We start from the raw sequence: 20243 nt of genomic DNA on the forward strand, positions 1-20243 counted from the left end.
TTCGCTCAGTTTTTTAAATCCAATTACTCCATTAACTCCCAAGCATAATTTGACTATCCTTTAAAACTAAGTCTAATTAACTCAATACATACCCCAATAATATCTCCCGATGATGTATTAGTTTACCTGAAGTCTTTAAAGCAGTCTTTTAGTTATGGTTCTAACCAGATCCCCACTTCTTTTCTTATAAATTGTGCTAATTATCTCTATGAGCCGTTAACAGCCTTATTTAATTTGTCTCTTAAAGAAGGCATCCTTCCAACTGTATGGAAGGAATCATTCATAACCCCGATACATAAAAGCGGTGGCAGGTCCTCGGTGGAGAACTATCGGGGCATAGCTAAGCTTTCTGCAATTCCTAAATTATTCGAAGCAATTATTTCAAATCTGTTGACGAATTCTATCTCCGCTACCATTTCATACTATCAACACGGGTTTTGCAAAGGCTTAACTTCAACAAATTTATTTGAGTTCACAACCTATATCTCAAAAGCGTTTAGTGAAAACAGAAATGTGGATGTTATATATACCGACTTCAGTAAAGCATATGACAAAATATGTCACTCGTTGCTCATCTATAAACTTGATCTTCTAATTTTCTACGTTGGATCTCTTCATACCTCTATGATAGATCACAATGGGTTATGTTTAAAAATACTATTTCTGACGTCATTGATCTTAGTTCAGGAGTCCCGCAAGGTAGCCACCTAGGCCCGATTCTGTTCTTGCTTTTTATAAACAATTTTCAAACATTTTAATGTCCGCAGATGATGTGAAACTTTATAAATCGTACTTTTCAATCAAAGAAAACCATTTGCTACAAGCAGACTTAAACAGCATGGCTGGTGCTATGTAAATCGTATGCCTCTAAATCTGTAAAAATGTAGAGTAATGTGCTTCTCGCGAAGAGCTGTTCAGCCTTTCTTATACAATAGATAACCATAATTTGGAACAGGTATACAATTTTGTGGACCTTGGTATCGCAATGGATCCCAAACTTAATTTTAATCTTCACATTAATGTGACAGTCGACAAGGCTAAAGGTGTACTTGCATTTGTGAAACGATGGTCAAACGAATTTAGTGGCCCTTATATCACTAAAACCCTGTTTACAACAATAGTTAGACCGATTCTGGAATACGGTTTGGTGGTTTGGAATCCAAGGTATGAAATTTACTCAGACAAGATAGAATCAATTCAAAAACAATTCCTACTTTTTGCTTTAAGAAATTTCCGTTGGGATTCTCAATATAACCTTCCGCCTTATAAGAGCCGACTAAATCTTATTAATCTTCCTACACTTGTCAGTCGCAGGGAAATGCTTGGTACAATTTTTATGGTTAAATTACTGACAGGGTCAATTTCAAGTCCGCTTCTTCTGTGTGAAGTTAGCCTTAATGTTCCCTCCCGTGTATCAAGACACTTTTATCCCCTATTTTTGAAAGCTTGTAAAACTATTTTTGGATTACACGAGCCACTCCGTTGCTTATTCCAGGATTTTAACTTTGATTCCAGCACATTTGATATATCTGATTCGCTTTTCAGCATAAAGAAAGCGATACTATCTTCTCTCAATAAATGAATTATTAACATAAAGACATAAAATCAGCTGATGAATTTAGTTCTGTAGCTGAACACTTAACAAACTCCTGCCTATCGTGACTCGGCGCAAAAATTTAAAATATTGGTTCCGTACGTCATGCGAACTGCGCCCCTCGTGTGGATGTGCGGGAATCGAGGGCAAAAACCGTTGGGATTATTATTACTTATTATTATCTTCAACTAGTTGTGGTGGGCAAAAAACTGGTTCAGCATCGATATTTAAACTAGTTTCTTTCCATACTGGGAGTGGACAAATTCTCACTTCTCGTACAATATGAAAGTAGCTTAGCAAGAAGACCCCCGACTCAAGCATCGTTGGTCACGAGTTCAAATCGCGGTGAAGGCAGTTATGAGGTTTCAGATTTAACGAATTTAAATTGTTGCGTGCCGCTTACAATAATTTTTTTTTATAAAATATATAACAAACATGGAATCTGTAAAAGAAAAGAAAAAAACGAAAATAATATCCAAAAATCGAATCTTAAAAACGTTTTCTTATAAAAAAACTGTCCAAAACGGAACCGGTTAAAAACTAGTTGTCAATGACATCGCCGTGTAAAACTGGACAGTTGAAAGCATTGCTTGGGTATTGAGCTAGAACTAGTACTGTCGGCAAAAGTCTAGTTAAAGAGGGATGAAAGTATTGACGGCAACATTTATAAATTGTAAAAGATTCCAAATGTGGAAGTCACCTGGTGGATGAGAAGAGGATACAGGTACCAAAATTTTAAAACTTAAAATAAATTTTATTTATCAGTTTTATTTCGGAAATATTTCAAACTATAGAAATGTATGCTAGGCTAGCCGGGTTTTTGGCTTATATGACAGTACCGCCACTGCTTGCCGCGGAACCTTCTAGGAGCAAAGGCAAACTAACCAAGGCTCGGTCATCGGTAACATTTTAAGCATCGCTGTACACAAGTATGGTAGCAATAAAATCTTTTCAACCTGGCTAATACTTTGTCCACCACTAAAACGCACGGTACATTTGCTAAATGTTACTCTAGGTTCTTGGTTAAAATGCCAATTGCCTAATAGCTGACGAAATTGGAAGAACTAGTAATGTTAGAATTCGGCCTATTATTTGCAGTTAACATTCGAACTGAAATTTTGCACAGCCCTGGCTGCGTTATTTTTGCTAGCATTTTGCCTTTATTTCTTATCTACACCTTCGTTTAGCCTTGGACTTCGTCGGAGCATATATCACAAGCAAACTAACAACAAAAGGGAAGCAATTCCCAAGCAACAACAACCACGATCACGAGCAGCACAGTCAGCACAAGTCGCCAAAAGAAAACAACAACTACACTGTAACTGCTGAAGTGGAGCACCTGCATTCGCTCTTCAAAGGTTAACAAGTTGGTTGGGCAGCAGTTGTAGGTTTTTGTGTTCCAATGGAAGATCGTTGGGCACCAGTATAGGGAAAGGGATTAGTTTCCCTAAGGTGTGCTCAATATTATCTGCCGTCAGAGCCACGAATGTCAACTGTCGTCAAGGTAATATTGAGGTTTCGATCCCTTTTGGCAACATCAACAACGGAAAATAAAATTAGCCGAAGTGCTTTTAACTTCCGACAGAGCCACGGATGTCTACTGTCGTCAAGGTAATGCTGAGGTGGATATCCTTGCCAAATAAAAAGACGGTAAATTATTTTAGGAGATGCGCTTTATTTGCAAGTCGTTGGTCGAATGACCTGTAGCTTGTTTTTGTAACTCTTCTCTACCGATTATGTCTCTACTGGTAGAGAATATACGTCATTCTCTACTACTCATTAGCTGTAGAGAACAAGGCGGCGAATTTATATATGAATTCGCCTTGGTAGAGAAGTTACAGAAATGAGCCACTGATCTTACATTGCTTGCTTAAATAGGCGAAGAAGGGTGTGTTCAGAAATGCATCAAGCCAAACCATCAGGTGCATTTATTTCTAAACTATAATTGATGGAAATTTCCAATATGCACCACCACGGTTAAATGCCTAATTGGAACTTAATTATGTTAATAAGGCATTTCCATCAGTTATAGTTTAGAAGTAAAAAAGGCTGATGCTTTGGCTTGATGCATTTCTGAACGCACCCGAAGTCCAGTACAGAGCCAGAATCAAGGCGAATTTATACAAGGTGGTAGCAAGAGTACAACAACTGCAACCGCATGTATTTTGTATTGCGGGTGTTATGTCAAATCTCAATTCGTCCCAAAGTTTACATGTATTTTGTTTTTGCTTTTGATGTGTGTGCTGTCAAATCAGTAAAAGCAAAAACAAAATACATGTAAGGCGAAGAAATCAGCTTATCTAACAACACCACCTTGTATAAATTCGCCTTGGGCAGAATAACAAAACAAGTTACAGTCATGTTGCCGTTTCGGTCCAACTGGACCAAAAATGGTAGTTTCAGTTATTAAAATAAGGATTTGGTATGTTGGCTGGTCAAATCACATAACTTATTCATTTTATAAAACTTCAAGTATCTCTGTTTTCGGGAGTAAATGTAAAGAATGATGTGGAAAGGAAAAGAGAAATGGGAGTCAAAATTACTCTTGAACCGAAGTTGAATGTGGTACTGATTAGACTGTCCTCTAATCTATACTGTTTGTTTAAGTTAGAAGAAATTTTACATTTCGCTAAAGCGAATGAGTGAGAAGGGAGAGTATTTGTATTTTCTTTCCCTCTTCTCCCTTAAGAAAATAATAGTTGACAGCTTTAATTCATACAGTAAAAGTAAAAACATGCAATTTTCAAAGCTTGACTTTGATTTCGGGCTTTTTTTATTTGATTTTTATATAATAAAGTGTTGTTTCTACTTAACTTTGTTACAATATTTAAATTACATTTTCATTGANAAGTAAAAACATGCAATTTTCAAAGCTTGACTTTGATTTCGGGCTTTTTTATTTGATTTTTATATAATAAAGTGTTGTTTCTACTTAACTTTGTTACAATATTTAAATTACATTTTCGTTGAAACTCACATTTTTGTAGGCTGAGAGCTATTTTGTGCCAATTTTTTAGTGGCAACACTGGTTACAGTTAGGTTTTGGTGCGTTTAAACAATGGTGGCGACAATTATTAGAACAATAGTAAAATTTCATAAATCACAGTCGCGGCGATAAAAAAAAATGTAAGTACATAAATAAATGAATACGATAAAATTAACATAAAGGAAATAAACAAGCAACACAAAATAGTTGGTGTAAACAATTGTAACTATATATTATAAAAGTACATAATAATCAGCGCCGTTACAACAATAAAATTGTTTACGCATATTAAGTCCATTAAATACACCCAGTGACGGATCCAGGTTGGATTTTTTTTTTATTGGGGTCGGCGAACAACAACGAGTTAACGATCTTGCTTGCGCTTGTGTTCGTAAATAAGAGAGCAGATCGCTGCTACAAAGCTCAGTCGGTAGCAAACCGTCATATAAAAACATTAAGACAGTTCACTCTTAGATGCGAAAATGCAAAATGCAAAATTTGCTTGTTTTGTTGCTTTGCTGTGCGTTTGAGCGAAACGACGCCATAACAGTGCCATATGTTTGTTTTAAAAAACTGCCGATTTTCGCACTTTCGCTCAAACGCACACAGTTTCGCATCAAAGAGTGAACTTTAGTATTGTTTTGCGCTCGATTAATCCTTTTTCCAAGCAAATTTCTAACGAAAAATTATCCGCGTAGGAACAATCCCTCCCTTTGAAAATTAGCGAACAGCTGAACGTTGCCAATGCAAAAGTGAATTACAAAATAGCTAATCTGCGCGCATGCAAGTCGGCACCAGTGTTCGGAATTTAGTGCAATTTCAATAGATCTACTGCGTCTCTGCGGTTTCTTGAAATCTACTGCGATTTATTTTAAAGGTTATTTTTCTATTCAAGACAAAAAAGCTTGAACTATTACAATTTTTGAAAAAATATAAATCTGTTGACGAAAGATGTATTTTGAATCAGTACAAGTTGTTCCCGCAACATTACATATAGTTATGTGTGTATTTATATACGTATTTGTATGTAAAATATATTTTGTTGTTAGTATAAAGTAATTTTTTTGTTATTTTTATGGCCCCATAACAATTATATTTAACAATTTTATTGAGCTTGAGGCCGTTTATAATGAAAAATTTTGTGGAAAAACAACAAATAATTTACACATGGTAGAAGTTCAACAAACGGGACGGGCACACCTGAAGGTTAAATATTCTAAAAATAGAATCTTAACACAAACAAACAAACACCACACGATCAAGTCAAAATAGCAACAAAATCGTTGCACTTGATTATAGTTGGGTTGACCAAATGAAAAAATGGAAAAAGCACTAACAATGTACAAGACGAACTTAGCTCAGTGGATAAGACCACTGGCTTTGGCAATGAACTCGATTATGAAGTCTGATGAGATGTGGTGATCTCAGAAATAGCAGCTATAACTTCTACCATGCGTAAATTATTTGCTGTTTTTCCACAACATTTTTCATTATAAAAGGCCTCAAGCTCAATAAAATGGTTAAATTAGTATAAAATGTAAAATCTTAAATTTACTGCGATAAAATTCGTTTTACTGTTATTTTTAAATTCACTGCGGTTTACGAATTTTGAGTCCGAACCTTGGTCGGTACACATTTGCATCTGTGTCAGTGTTGCCACACATGGGCTTTTCCTACCAAAACTGCTAGTTTTTTTTATCATTTGGTAGGTTAGATTGGATTTTGGTAGGTTCCGCGACGATAACGGTTAATAGCGAAAAAATAGAAAATATGTATCTTCAAACATTTAAGTAACCTTGTTTACACGAATATTTCGACGTTGCGTTCGTATAACGGCGACCGCAAACATGGAAATATACCTGATTCGTCAGTACAAACGTATGCCCTTATTACTTGATGTGCCTACAACCCAATAAACATTGGGCTGGGCTAACAATTCGAAAATGATTGGAAAACTAATTTTTTTTTTAAAGTCTCACCTTCGATAACGAATGTGGAATAGGTTAGTATTCGATTCGAGAACTAGGCCACTCTCGAGCAAAACGGAACCTTCGTTATCCAATGAATTTTTCCTTCGTTATGAATTCGAAATCCAGCCCATTATCGAATTGAAATTTTAATGGGAGAGAGCGATTGTATTATATTTCCATTCCAAAGCGAGCTGGATTTCACTTTCTCTCTTGTTACTATGGTTTCCATTTTTTTTCGAACCCATCTCGTGGGTATTTCCAATATACTATGAACGTTGGAAAACTAAGGTTGGTTATGAGTTCGTTCTCAGTTCGATATGCATATTGGATATCGAAGGTCATTTTCGAACGTTCGCCAAAATTTTTATAGGAAAGTTAATTTAAATTGAACTGAACCATAAAGTTGTGATAAACTACACATGGGCGTAGCCAGAACGAGATTAAGGGGGGGATGGGCCTATACAATTTTTTTTTAAACCAATAATTATTACTAAAAAATTGTTACAATAATTTTATGTAACCAATAGAGGTACATATGTTGTACACAATCACATAAATAGAAGTTCACAAAAGTTGATATAAAACCATTCGTCGATTTAAATAATTAACTTTTTACTGCACATGTTTTTTTTACGAGGAGGAAGCATCGAAAGCCTAACCCCGTCAGTGTGAGACTTTAACCCAAATTAAACCTCCTACAGTCATGTACCGTTCCCCACCCGATCCCACCGTCAAGGATTTCGTAAGGATAATAACACTGTGTGACTGATAAATTCATAGATCTATTGATGCACAAAAAATATGCATACTTTGAATTTGGAATACCCCCTCACAATCTGGACTTAAGGTATAAAAACGCGTTTTTCGTAGTTTGAGCCTTATAATTGTTCGTTACTTAATTTCTGTTTATCCCATGAAAAATATGCACTGTACACGGTAACCGCAACCCTCAATACGTGCAATTCCTGGATTAATGCAAGTCTCTAAAGCAAAACACCTTTATAAGTGCAACTTCAAAACAATTTTACCTCAATACCTACAACTTTCTTTGTTTATGCATGCCACGCACACAAAATATGGACTTTTTGCATTTCTTTAATTAACTACAAAGTGGGCTTTCAATTAAAGTGATGTGTGATGAGCACCCCCGAAGAAAATAAGCAGAAAAAAGCAATTTTAAGCGCTTAGTGAAACATTAAAACATTAGTAAATATGCTCGAAAAACAACAAAAAAATCTAACTACAGTTTAATGTTTTGTTTTTTATTCAGTTTATTTCAAGGATTGGACGGAATTCGAAATTTTAATATTTCCAGTGGTGTTAGAGCATCGATTTAGTTGTCACTTTTTTACTATTATTAAAAGTAATGCGAATTATATTACGCTAAGATATGAATCCTTAATTCTTTTCAAAGACTGAATTTAATTGTTTTCAGATATTTGTTATCCTCCATTTGAGTTAACTATTTTTAATCTCTTCAATAATACCGATGCCTTCAAGTAGAGACAAACCTTTGGTTTTAAAATTTTGTATCTAAGCAGAACTGGAATTGAAGCTACGAGTTGAAAAAAAAAAACAAATCGGGTTTTATGTTATTACTACCAAACCTTGCGGACTTCGTCCCGCCCAAAATTAATTTTTTATTTAAACATTTGTTCCAACGTTTTTACCAATAATTCACGTTCACGTTTGGTTCTATGGTCGTTTGGTTCTATGCCGTCTTAAATAACATAATGAAAGCGTTATGTCCGTGAAGAAGTTCTTGTGGTAACAATTAGATGGTCCGATGGTGAATCATTCTTGAATCTGTATAGTACAGTTTTAGTACAGTTTGTGGCAATTTCAAAGTATCATTAGAAATCCAATATACATAGGCCCCTATTTTGAGTTGCATTCGATCTTCGACTGTGGTCGAAAAGGCCGATCGAACGTATTTTCATTTGGTATTATGGCGCTCATTCGATGAAGAATAGCGCTATTGTAAATTTCGCTCGTTTAGGTTGTTCACAATAGTATATTTTTCACCGCTGAGAAGCTTTGTTTATAAATCGAGCAAACTAAATAGTGTTATTATACATATATGTATATATGTATGTATCGGCAATATATATGGACATTAGACTGCACCACCAAAATNTTTTGCCTGTTACAAACAACCGTTATGTGAGCAAAGTTATAATACCCTTGTGCACAAGTGCGCTCGGGTATAAAAATAGTTTCTTAAAGAACTTTTTGAAAAAAGTCCCCTCAGATGACAAAACTGATTAGGCTTAAAAAATCTGCATAAAAATATTTAAAAATCGTTTCAACGGAATCGTAATAATGAGATTTTTTATGCTGTGTTTTTTACTTTTTTCAAAGATTGATTTACGAAAAACTTAAATAACTGAGCCAAAACTATTGTGATTTAGACTTATGGGATCTCGGTAGAAAGGTATTTTCCCACTATTTTCATTTATGTGCAAAAAAAGTCATTCGTGTCCCAATTTTTTTTTTCCAAATCATCTTAATTCAACTTTGAATGATGTTCGTTCATCCTACCTTTCTTTTTCATCCTTTGAATGAGCCTATTAGCAATAAAAAGGGTGAGAAAATACCTTTCCAATGATACCTCAAACGTCTAGATCGGAATAGCTGAGGTTCAGTTATTCAAGTTTTTCTTAAAACAGCATCAAAATTCTAATTATTACGATTACGTTCAAATTTTTTTTTTTTTTAATATTTGTATGTATTTTTTGTTAGTTTATGGCCTTATAACAATTATATTCAACAATTTTTATTGAGCTCGAGGCCGATTTAAATGAAAAAACTATTGTGGACAAGCAACAATAATTTTTATTTTTTGACTCATCAGACGATCCCACTGACTCAGCCAGTTGCCTACGCACTGTGCTAAGTGGAAAAAAGCAACAATAATTCACAAGGCGAACTTGGCACAGTGCGTATGTAACTGGCTGAGTCAGTGGGATCGTCGGTTCGAATCCTACTGAAAGAAGTCTGATGAGGAAATGTGGTGATTTCCGAAATAGCTATCACTTCTGCCATTTTTTTCAAAAAATAAAAATTATTGTTGCTTGTCGACTATACTTTTTTCATTTAAATCGGCCTCGAGAGCTCAATAAAATTTTTTGAATATAAATACTTTTATGTAAATATTTTAAGCTTAAACCGTTTTGTCATTTGAGGAGACTTTTTCAAAAAACATCTTTAAGATACTATTGTTATTCATAAAAAACTCCATTTTTGGAGGTATTTTCAAATCGGTCCATCTCGCTTAAATCTTAATATTTTTCCGAAATATTTTGGTGTACGTCTTAAAATATAATAGATTTTATAATTCCAATGGAAAAACAGTACCGATATTTTTTTTGTATGGGGAGTGATGCAGTCTAATGTACATATGTAAATTTGTGCAAATTAAAATGAAATAAAGAAGAAAGCGAATTTATAAAAACGTGGTAAAAATTAGTACAACAGAGTTCTGGTTCAACGATTCGTCAGAGGATGAGAGCTTAGAAAACTAGCCAGGAGCAGAGTTTAAATGTAGTCTTTCGAATATATTTTTACATACAATATATTTAAGAAATTTTAACATCCAGATCTATTTAAAACATATTAAAACCATGATAAAAACATAAAAAGGTAAAACCATTGAGAGTCAGTCTGACGTTTGCCAGCAATATAATTTTAAAATTCAAAACTCAAACTCACACACACATTCCCATTTTCAATCTCAAACAACAACAATTGTGAACAATTTCATTTTTTTATTCTCAATTTTATATGATTTTAAAATGCTGCCAAACGTCAGAAAAAAATCATGGCCGACGAATTGAGAGACTGGATTTACCTTGTAATGTTTTTATCATGATTAAAACTATAAACAGCTCTATGATCTTGTTCTCAAAGTCCGTGCCAACAGAGTATTTATTGGGATTTTCTTTCATAAGTAAAACCAGCCTTTCGAACTTGTTTAGAATTCACGACGTTAGAACTGCATGAAATTAATAAAAAATAAGTGTTTAGCCTCCAAAAAGTAAGAAAACAAATGCAAAATCATACATTTTTCACAATTTTCTAACACTTCGCTACACCAACGAAAGCAAAATTCTGTTCGACAGAAAATTCGATATTCAACGAAAATTTCGACACGCTTGCATAGCTCATAATACGAATGTCACTTTCGATCTTCGATAGCCAGCAAAGATCGAAAATCGGATGCAACTCATAATAAGGGCCATAGACTTATTTCAGATGAAATACCTTAGAAGTTTACAATTGTATTTGTAGGCATTTATCAAGAATTGTCTTTATTCTGTTTAGTCGCCGTAAAGCAAGGACCGCAGTCGTTCTGGTGATTGATTTAACGGTGGTAATTTAACTTTGATCCTTGGTGTCTCCGATTGACTTCACTCGACGATTTTTACCAATAACTCGGCTCCAGCGCCACCTTGCAGCTTTTTTTGTGCAATAGTAGATATTTCCCTACCGTTACCAATATATTTATATCTCGAATATGAGGCAAATCGGACAATGAGACAAATCGGCCTAATCGGACAAATCGAATTTAGTTTTGGAACTCACCCGCGATGCCAAATTACATCGTTAGATTTAATCTTCACATTATGTGATGAGCTTTAGGAATATGTTAGAAATGAGCATCAGGGGGCAACCGAAACCAGTAAAGTTTTGAAAGGGGTCTACGAGAAAAATAAGTTGGGTAGCCTCTGGTATACTTTGTAATATACCTCTGCAATTTTGTAAGACAAACTAAAAATGTATGCATCGTTTTCAGCTGTAATTGCTTAAGAAGTAAACGTCTTGGCTGTTCAAACCGGTCTATAGTTTTATCAACGATCTCATATTGGTTCTCTCATAAAAACTTTCGATGTACACTTAGAAGACACAAACGTAAAGACAAAGTAATAAACAATTGAACTATAAATTTAATTATTAGTTTACCGTTCAATCCATTTTCGCTNGTAAGATAAACTAAAAATGTATGCATCGTTTTAAGCTGTAATTGCTTAAGAAGTAAACGTCTTGGCTGTTCAAACCGGTCTATAGTTTTATCAACGATCTCATATTGGTTCTCTCATAAAAACTTTCGATGTACACTTAGAAGACACAAACGTAAAGACAAAGTAATAAACAATTGAACTATAAATTTAATTATTAGTTTACCGTTCAATCCATTTTCGCTCATTGTCGACTACACCCAGGCTTTTAATCTGACGTCAGGATATTAAAAGAACTTTGAAATTTGAAAGATATGAGTAATTCAAAAAATTATTTAAAAATTACAGTTAAATATACCTATGGTGAAATAATAATAAGGTGTTGTCACTTAGGGGGTGGTTGTTGTAATTTTGGCAATTTCGGCATACCAGGGTTACAGTAATGCCTACTCTATTTATTCCAATTTCATTTCTGGGCAAAATGGAGCAAAAAAAATGAAAAAAGTATGCGCCGGTATCACTTTTTCTTTGTTTCTCTTTTGCTTTGACCTTTCGTTTCAAATTCATTGGAAAATTTGAGCGATAATTTCCAATAATTGTGATTTTGTAAGCAAATTTTTGGTAAAATATATACTATACATATCCAACATATTATTGGAGCAGTGCCTAGGATGGCTACGATAATGCACTTTGGTCTAACAATCTAAACGCATAATTATTTTATAATATAACTGATGGAATTCAGAAATGTAATTTTAAAATGGTAACAAAAATAAGGGTAGTAATAAAAATCCCTTTAAAATGGAGATATTTAAAAACTAATTACGCATATACATTAGAGTGGTTCAAAAATTTTTTTTTGGAAATTCATAAACGCTACAAATTATTGTTTTTCTGCACCTTATTGACCGCAAATGTCGAAAAATTAAAACGGTAATTTATTTCGTCAAATTAGTATTTTATTTAGTTATGTATGCATTTCGGTTGACAGCTGATCAACCATCATCAGCGCGCGACTACTGAGCAATAATCAAAATAGACAAATAGACAAACAGGTACAAAAGTTGTGAACATACATAACTGATAAAAAGACCGCCATTTTGGATCCGCCATTTTGAATTTCGAAAAACTGACTTCAAATTCATAATTAGCAACCCCAGAAACCCCCTGGTAACAAGTGCCAACCCATGACAACGCGTAAATCGTTCAGTATCAACGTTTCAATTTTATTAGTCTCTTTTCGAGAGCATATTTTCGGGCATTAGGCCCATTCTAACTACCCAAGACAGGTATGTAATTAAGGGAATGTTCCCCAATAATACCAGAGTAATTATATGCAAAAACCACATTTTTACCTGAATTTTAACATGTCAAGAAAATAAAAAAAAATAGAACATCAGCGTTTTTATAAAAAACCGACCAGCGCGACCTCTGAGAAAACTTTTTTTTCGAAATAAAAAAATACATGTCTCTTTTTTTACCACAAATAAGAATATTCTGATGTAGCGTTTATGAATTTCCAAAAAGAGTGTTTTTATGAACCACTCTAATATACATGTACTTCAGAACTTAAGGAAACAATACAAATAAAATTCCATACGGGTTAATATGTAATTTTTATTAGAATTTAAGAATAGTTAAGTAAAGAGAATGGTATAATTTAATTTGTTTTAATATGAATAAATGAAANATACATGTACTTCAGAACTTAAGGAAACAATACAAATAAAATTCCATACGAGTTAATATGTAATTTTTATTAGAATTTAAGAATAGTTAAGTAAAGAGAAGGGTATAATTTAATTTGTTTTAATATGAATAAATGAAAAACGGAAAATAGTCCTTATTTTTAAAGTTTTAACTATCATTATATGTGTGTGGTACGACCGTGTGGCCTTTTAAGTTTTACAAAAAATAATTTTAAGGTAGAAAAATTAAACTGAATAATAATTATTAAAATCAATATATTTGATCGAAAAAATAAAAACTAAGTAATAATAATTTCTTTTGAGCGAAAAAATGAAACTATCATTACACTGGTTTATAGAAAAAATATTTTATTGATGCATTCATTTAACTGGTGTGGGGTCCACTGATATATGTATGTATTGGAAATAGTACCCAAAAAGTAGTAAAAATAATAATAATCTTTACCCCTTTTTCTACTACCCCAAAATGCATGGCCGCAATTGGCATGCAGAAAAAGTGAGGTTATGTAAGTGACATTTATTTCACCATGAATATACTGTTACGTGGGTGTCAGTTGGCAGAGGTGAAGGCGGTACACAGGCATGGTGGCAAAGCCCAGGCTAGCTCGCCGGAAGGGGGGGTTATTTTCGCCCACCTTACCTACCCTGCGTAAACAAAATTATCATGCCTGCTCATCAGTACTAGCGGTACTAACAAACACAAGAAAGAAGGAAAGTCAAGTTGAAAAGAAGGCCCGTCCTGTCAGGTGGAGTCGCCCCACCCGCTTTGCGTCTTTCGCTTAAGCAGCCATGGTCGTTGGTCTGACTCCTACTGTTGCTACAACGCCCCCTTAGCCTGACATAGTACGTCTGTCTATTCGTCGATCAGTTCTGTCCCAGTCCAGTCCCTAGTCAACGCCCTCACGTCCCCTCTTAAGCCCTGGTGTAACACCCACACCAAAGATAACGAATCTACCACTTCATCTTAAATGAATCTCCTCAACCATGAAATAACAAATACGTAACACCTCTGTTCATTTGCTTACAATTTATTCACCGTATATATAACTAATTATAAAATAAAATGATCAAATGATTAAATGATCATGAAAATCAAATTCAAAAAAAAAAGGAAATAGGACTGACTATATAATAAAACTACGCGAATTTCAATTTGTTTTCAAAAGGAGAATCGTTATGATACTTAAAAATAAAATACAAATTCAATTCGGCTAACACTAATGAGCAATTCAATCAATCTTCTAATTATAATGCAAGAAGGCGAACAAATAAAAGTAAAGAGAAAAATAATAATGATAAAAAAACTTACTGTACTAACGAACTAAATTCATAAAAAAAATATATCAAAAAGTAAATTATGGAAATTATGAATTCAACAGGCAAATTCAAGAAGTCTTATTAATCTAAATTCCCAACTCTTTAGCAGTTTACCTATTTCTTTGCTAACACAACGTGAATGCCCTTAATATGAGCAAACGAAAAATTCAAAGAGAAAAAAAAGTAAAGCAACCGCGAACAGGAATATCAAAAAAAATATGTTAGGCAAAACAAAACCCCCGAAATAGGTATTCATATGTACTATGTATAAACATATGTATATATGTATAGGCATCAAATTGTTTTTCCACTCACCTTAGTAGTCCCACGACGATGGTACCAACATACTGAGAGGACCCTGGAAACGGCCGGAAAGCAATATACATACATACATAGAGTCACAGCTGAGGTCTGCACGCCTGAGCTGTCAAACACCTAATCACTCGCTCGTGTTTGCGGGCGACGAGCGAGTCACTTTGGCTGACTTCCGAAACGTCAATTNTGGCTGACTTCCAAAACGTCAATTGCTTTGCATACGTACAAAGTATAATGTTCCATAACGCCGAACTACAAAATATTGACAACGTATACTGTTCCAAAACGCATCCGAAAAATTATCGAAACGCATCGCTAGAGCAATCCGCGCATCAGAAACAAAGTTGATGCTTCGTTTGTTATTGGTTACCATTGGTGTTTTAAAAATGGAAAATTCAGAAAAATTTTCCATTGCTAAATGGAATATTGAAAATATGCAATGTATATGGTTGCAATGTGTCGCAACTCTGCATATACAAACAGTTTGAAAACCGCAGTATAATAGTATCCAAACATTGTGTTGATACGTTTTGGAAGTCAGCCTATTTCTGCGGCCAAGTAATAAATAAAATAACGCGATGCGATAAAAAAAACCCGAAATAAAAAGTGTTAGAAAATTTTAAAAACAATTGAGAAAAAAAATAAAAATTTAAATTTAACCAAAAGAAGAATTTTACAGTGTGGAACGAAACACACCGGACCGCCAGAAAATCAAAGAAAAAAACGAGTGCCGGTGTTAAGCCAGAACCAAAAAAAAACCCAAAAAGTTAACCGGCTATGTGCGTATGTTCATATAATAAAAAAGACCGAAAATTAAATGTTAAAATTTAAGAATTATGCTGGCAAACGATAAACTAGGTAGAAAATCTAAAATGTTGGCACATGGTGTGTTACATAAAAAAAGAATGCAAACCAAAAATAAATAAACTCAAGAGCAGAAGGAAAAAGGCATAAAGCAAACAGCAAAAAAAAAAATAAGTTAAGCAAAAAAAAACAACAAACTATAACTAGGCTGGCTGCGCTGCTGGACGTAGTGGCTGCTGGCCGCTCTCTCTCAGCGTCATTTGTGGCGATCGCGCCGCTGCTGACGGCGGCGTGATTTGCTTATGTATGTGCGGTTGTATGCAAATCCGCTCTTTGCTATTCAGCCCACTGGAAACTGCAACCTCCCACGCTGGTAAGTATAAGTCTGCTTCTCTCTGTTTTCAGCTCCTTATGTATTTGCGAGTAAATAGGCACTTTTGATTTGTGCAGCGGCCGTTAACCTGCCCTCGGCTAGGTATTCAGCACAGCTGATCTTTATATGCTGGATGTTGTTGGGCCTGCACTTGTTGCTCATGTATATAGGTTGTGTCGTATTTATGTGTGTGTGTGTGTCAACGTTTCCTTTTCCGTGATGCTTTGTGTTGAGTGTTGCAAGTGCGCCCTTAAGTACGACCGTTCGCGCCACTTACATGCATCTTAAGGGTAGATGTTTAGGGAGGTCATACGGCCCCTATATGGTTGTTGCATCTACTGGTGCCTTGGTGCGAGTCCTATGGCAGGTTGTATGCTGTTGTAGCGACCTGCAAAAACAAAATCATTAGACAAATTGTAAGGGACAGTGTTCCGTCAGGGTTTCCTCCAGTGCGCATATGGGTATCCACAAGCTCGCATACGCATACCCGTGTACACTTGTATACATATGTACGCCTGTGTGCACATACGTACGTAGCTAAGCTCATAGGCTGATACTTTCGAATGTTAGCCGAACCAAATTTTGCACCAATAAGTACCTCCTTTTCCATTTATATATATAAGTGTATATACAGTAATTCGCCATACCTTTGGTTTCAACCGCGTAATCCCCCAAAATTATCATACTTTTTTTTTCTATTCGTATATAATTTTTGCGAATTCGGCTCGCTTCACTGGCACTTCAACTAAGTGTGACAGGTACATGGTGAATACATTTCTTTCAAAAAAAAACAAAAGGAAGTCACACAAGTGTCAACTAACAATATATCATTTTTTTCCATTGGTCACGCATTAATCTTAGCACAACAGGAGGAACCCATTTCTTTTATTTATTCTATCTCCGCTATTTTTGAGCACCAATGTATATATATACTTAGGATCCGGTTTAGCTGGCGGTATCCAGGACGATGCCGTTTTTTTTTTGTACTTGACCGCTTTTAGTATTTTTTTCTTTTGTATATAAATACACACACACACTTTACACTTGATAATTTCGCTTATCCCGCGCGACACTTTCACAAGGCACCGTGACTTTATGATTAACATTTTCGGGCTTCCTCCGCTCTAATTTATTCTGTCCAAGCTAGCCGAGCGTGTCACTCATGCCGCACCCACTCAAAAATCTCCGAAGATCCGCCACTCAATTTACTACCATGCAACCATACACCCACACGCACGCCACTGCTTTATCGAACCGCAGGGTTAGCAGGTTTCACACCTCAGTTGGTATGTCGAGTTGATAAAGGGTTATGGCTACTTTCACTTCCTTTACTTACTCACTCACACATGCCACCAACACCCCTACTCATGGCAAAGGCTGCTGTTACAGGCTCGCGACCGCCGATGGTGCCGGCATCATGGAGCGTGTGCGTAAAAGAATTAAAACGCAGCTTGCCAGTCTTCATTCTTTCTTCACCCAACGTGTGGCCTCGACCCACGACCAAACGCCGGGCTTCCAAGTTATCTACATGTTATGGTCATCACTGGGTATATGTATGCACGTATCTACATATGTATCTACACTATATCACAGGTCACTACTACTTCTACATATACGCAACTTAGGTCTATATCACAGATCGGAAAAGGGTCATAAATAAATAAATAAGTAAATAATTGCATGTAATAAAAAAAATTAAAATAAACAATAAATAATAAAAGGAAAATACAAATAAAAATATATACGTATAGATAAATAATCAAAAAAAAAATAAAAATAAATAAATAAATAAATAATCACATTAATAGTCAAATAAATATCACAGAAGAAGGTTTACAAATAATAAAGATGTGAAGTGGTAAAATAAAATACACTTAGATAGTTGTCAAGTAGTTAAGGGCACTGGGCTACGAACATATGTATGTATGTCAAGTGGCTACAGCTAACACAAAACGATGTGGTATATGCACTAAACATTCAACATACAACACCGTTAACTACACTATGCCACAAAGATATCTTTAGCGTGGTATACCCCGATCTTCTTGCCACTAGTATTACCAAGTTCATACATTGAATTGCCAATCACCTTTAAGATGACACACTTAATCTGCTTTGGTGCTAGTTTTGGGTTATAGTTTTCTATCTTAGAACTTTGCTTGAAATATCGGCGGTATACCACTTGTCCAACTTGAAACGTAACTTCCCTACTTCTCGTATTATATACATTTTTGCTTCGCTCGTACGCCAACTTCAGCTCTTTCATAATTTTTTATCTAATTAACTGGGACCTGTCTTGTACGGTCTCGACCTCGTAGTCTGTCTCCCCGACCGTACCCAATCTTCGGTATAGCTCGTACGATGCAGCATGCTGTATCATTGGCATACCGAAGAGGGCACATAACGAGGAGGTATTAATTGCCGTGTGTATTGCGCTTCGGAGATCAAAAGCGGCATCGCTGATGTGCCGATCCCAGTCCCTCTGGTTCTCGCGTATATACGACACCACGATTTGCAAGACAGAGCGATTTACTCTTTCGGCCTCATTAGCCTGAGGCGAGTAAAAAGCTGTCCTGATGTGAGTCGTTCCGTACTTTGCTAAAAATGCATGAAACATATCTGACACGAATTGTTTGCCATTATCCGAGTGCATGTATTCCGGTACACCGAAAATATGGAATACTTCTTCTTCTAAAAATTGTATGACATTGGCTGAAGTGGCACTTCTCACGGGTTTCAAGAACACAAATTTGGTGAAATGGTCTAAAAACACAAAGACATTACCATTACGTGGGTATGGACCCATAAAATCAATAAATAAACGTCGAAAAGGTCTCTCGGTCACGTGTTGTTTCCGCATTAAAGGCTTATGAAATGCATTCTGGGATTTGTTACCCTTACAAATTTCGCAATTTTTTACATAACTCTGAACATCTGCCACCATTCCCGGCCAATAATACCTTTCCCTTATCCTGGTTAAAGTTTTGTGTATCCCTCCGTGACCAGCAGACGGTGAGTCATGTGATGATTCCACTAACCCACGACGCAGCTCCGTCGGAACCCAGAGCTTCCAGGCGTGGTCCTGCTGAAGGCTATCCCCCGTGCTAAACTGCGTCCGTCTATACACGTAACCGTCCGACATGGTCAGTTCAGGTAGTTTGTCTGCGTTATCAGTTACTGTTTTCTTTAGTTCTTCGTACTCTTCCGTTTTGAAGAATGGCGAATCGAGACATACATCAAGTATCCGGCTGATCTTCGTAATTTCTTCCATGTCGGCGCGAGATAATGCATCTGGCACAATGTTCTGGGACCCCTTTCGATGTTGTATGTCAAAATTGAAGCTTTGCAATTTTAGACTCCACCTTGGGAGTCTGCCAGACAAGTCTTACTGGTTCATTAACCATTTCAGGCNACTAAGCACCGCCGCGTAACATTCCAACTCGGTGATGCTGTAGTTGCGTTGCGCCTTATTTAATTTTGCCGAAACATAGGCTATCGGACGCTCGTTGCCTTCGTCATCTAATTGGAAGAGTACCCCTCCCACACCGTCCGTTGATGCATCACATTGGATATAGAAATGCCTATCGAAGTCCGGATGCGTTAACACAGGTGCTGAAATCAAGCTCTGCTTTAATCGGTCAAACGCCTTCCGGGCTTCGTCCGTCATCGTAAATCTTTTGACTTTGTCTTTCGTGAGGCAGTCATGCAGCGGGGCTGCAATAGTCGCGTCGTCCTGTATGAATCTACGGTACCAGCCGGACATCCCCAGGAACCGTCTGAGCTGCTTCGGGGTTCGTGGTTCCGGAAAATCTCTGACGGCGACGATTTTGCTTGCATCTGTGCGGATGCAACCGTTGCCAACCACGTAACCGAGATACCTAACTTCTTTAAAACAGAATTTACTTTTTTCCACGTTTATCGTCAATTTTGCTTCACGAAGACACCTACCAACCTTTTTTAACAAATCTAAATGGGACAAAAAATCGACAGAACAAACAAGCAAATCATCTAAATACACGAACACAGACTCACGTAAAGAAGCGGGAATAACCTTGTCCATTAGTCTACACATACGTTGCGCTGCGTTACACAGCCCAAAAGGCATGACGGTAAATTGGTATAACGGTCTACCGGGTACCGTGAAGGCTGTTTTCTCTCTGGACTTCTTTTCTATAGGTATCTGCCAGAAGGCGTCCTTCAAGTCAATTGCTGATATA

At 36.0% G+C, this 20243-nt stretch overlaps 1 protein-coding gene across 1 annotated transcript in view; it reads right to left on the bottom strand.

Moving 5' to 3' along the window:
- The window catches only part of LOC108368849 (serine--tRNA ligase, mitochondrial-like), a 32738-nt gene extending 17731 nt beyond the window's left edge, over positions 1-15007 (bottom strand). Inside the window, exon 1 of the mRNA XM_017623789.1 lies at positions 14850-15007. Coding sequence (XP_017479278.1) covers positions 14850-14920 — 71 coding nt within the window. The 5' untranslated portion in view covers positions 14921-15007. The remainder of the gene's footprint in view (positions 1-14849) is intronic.
- Between the last annotated feature and the right edge of the window lie 5236 nt (positions 15008-20243).

Source organism: Rhagoletis zephyria, unplaced genomic scaffold (genome assembly GCF_001687245.7).
Source record: "Rhagoletis zephyria isolate East Lansing unplaced genomic scaffold, Rhagoletis_zephyria_1.1 Rzeph_scaffold_03357, whole genome shotgun sequence".
Taxonomy (NCBI): domain Eukaryota; kingdom Metazoa; phylum Arthropoda; class Insecta; order Diptera; family Tephritidae; genus Rhagoletis; species Rhagoletis zephyria.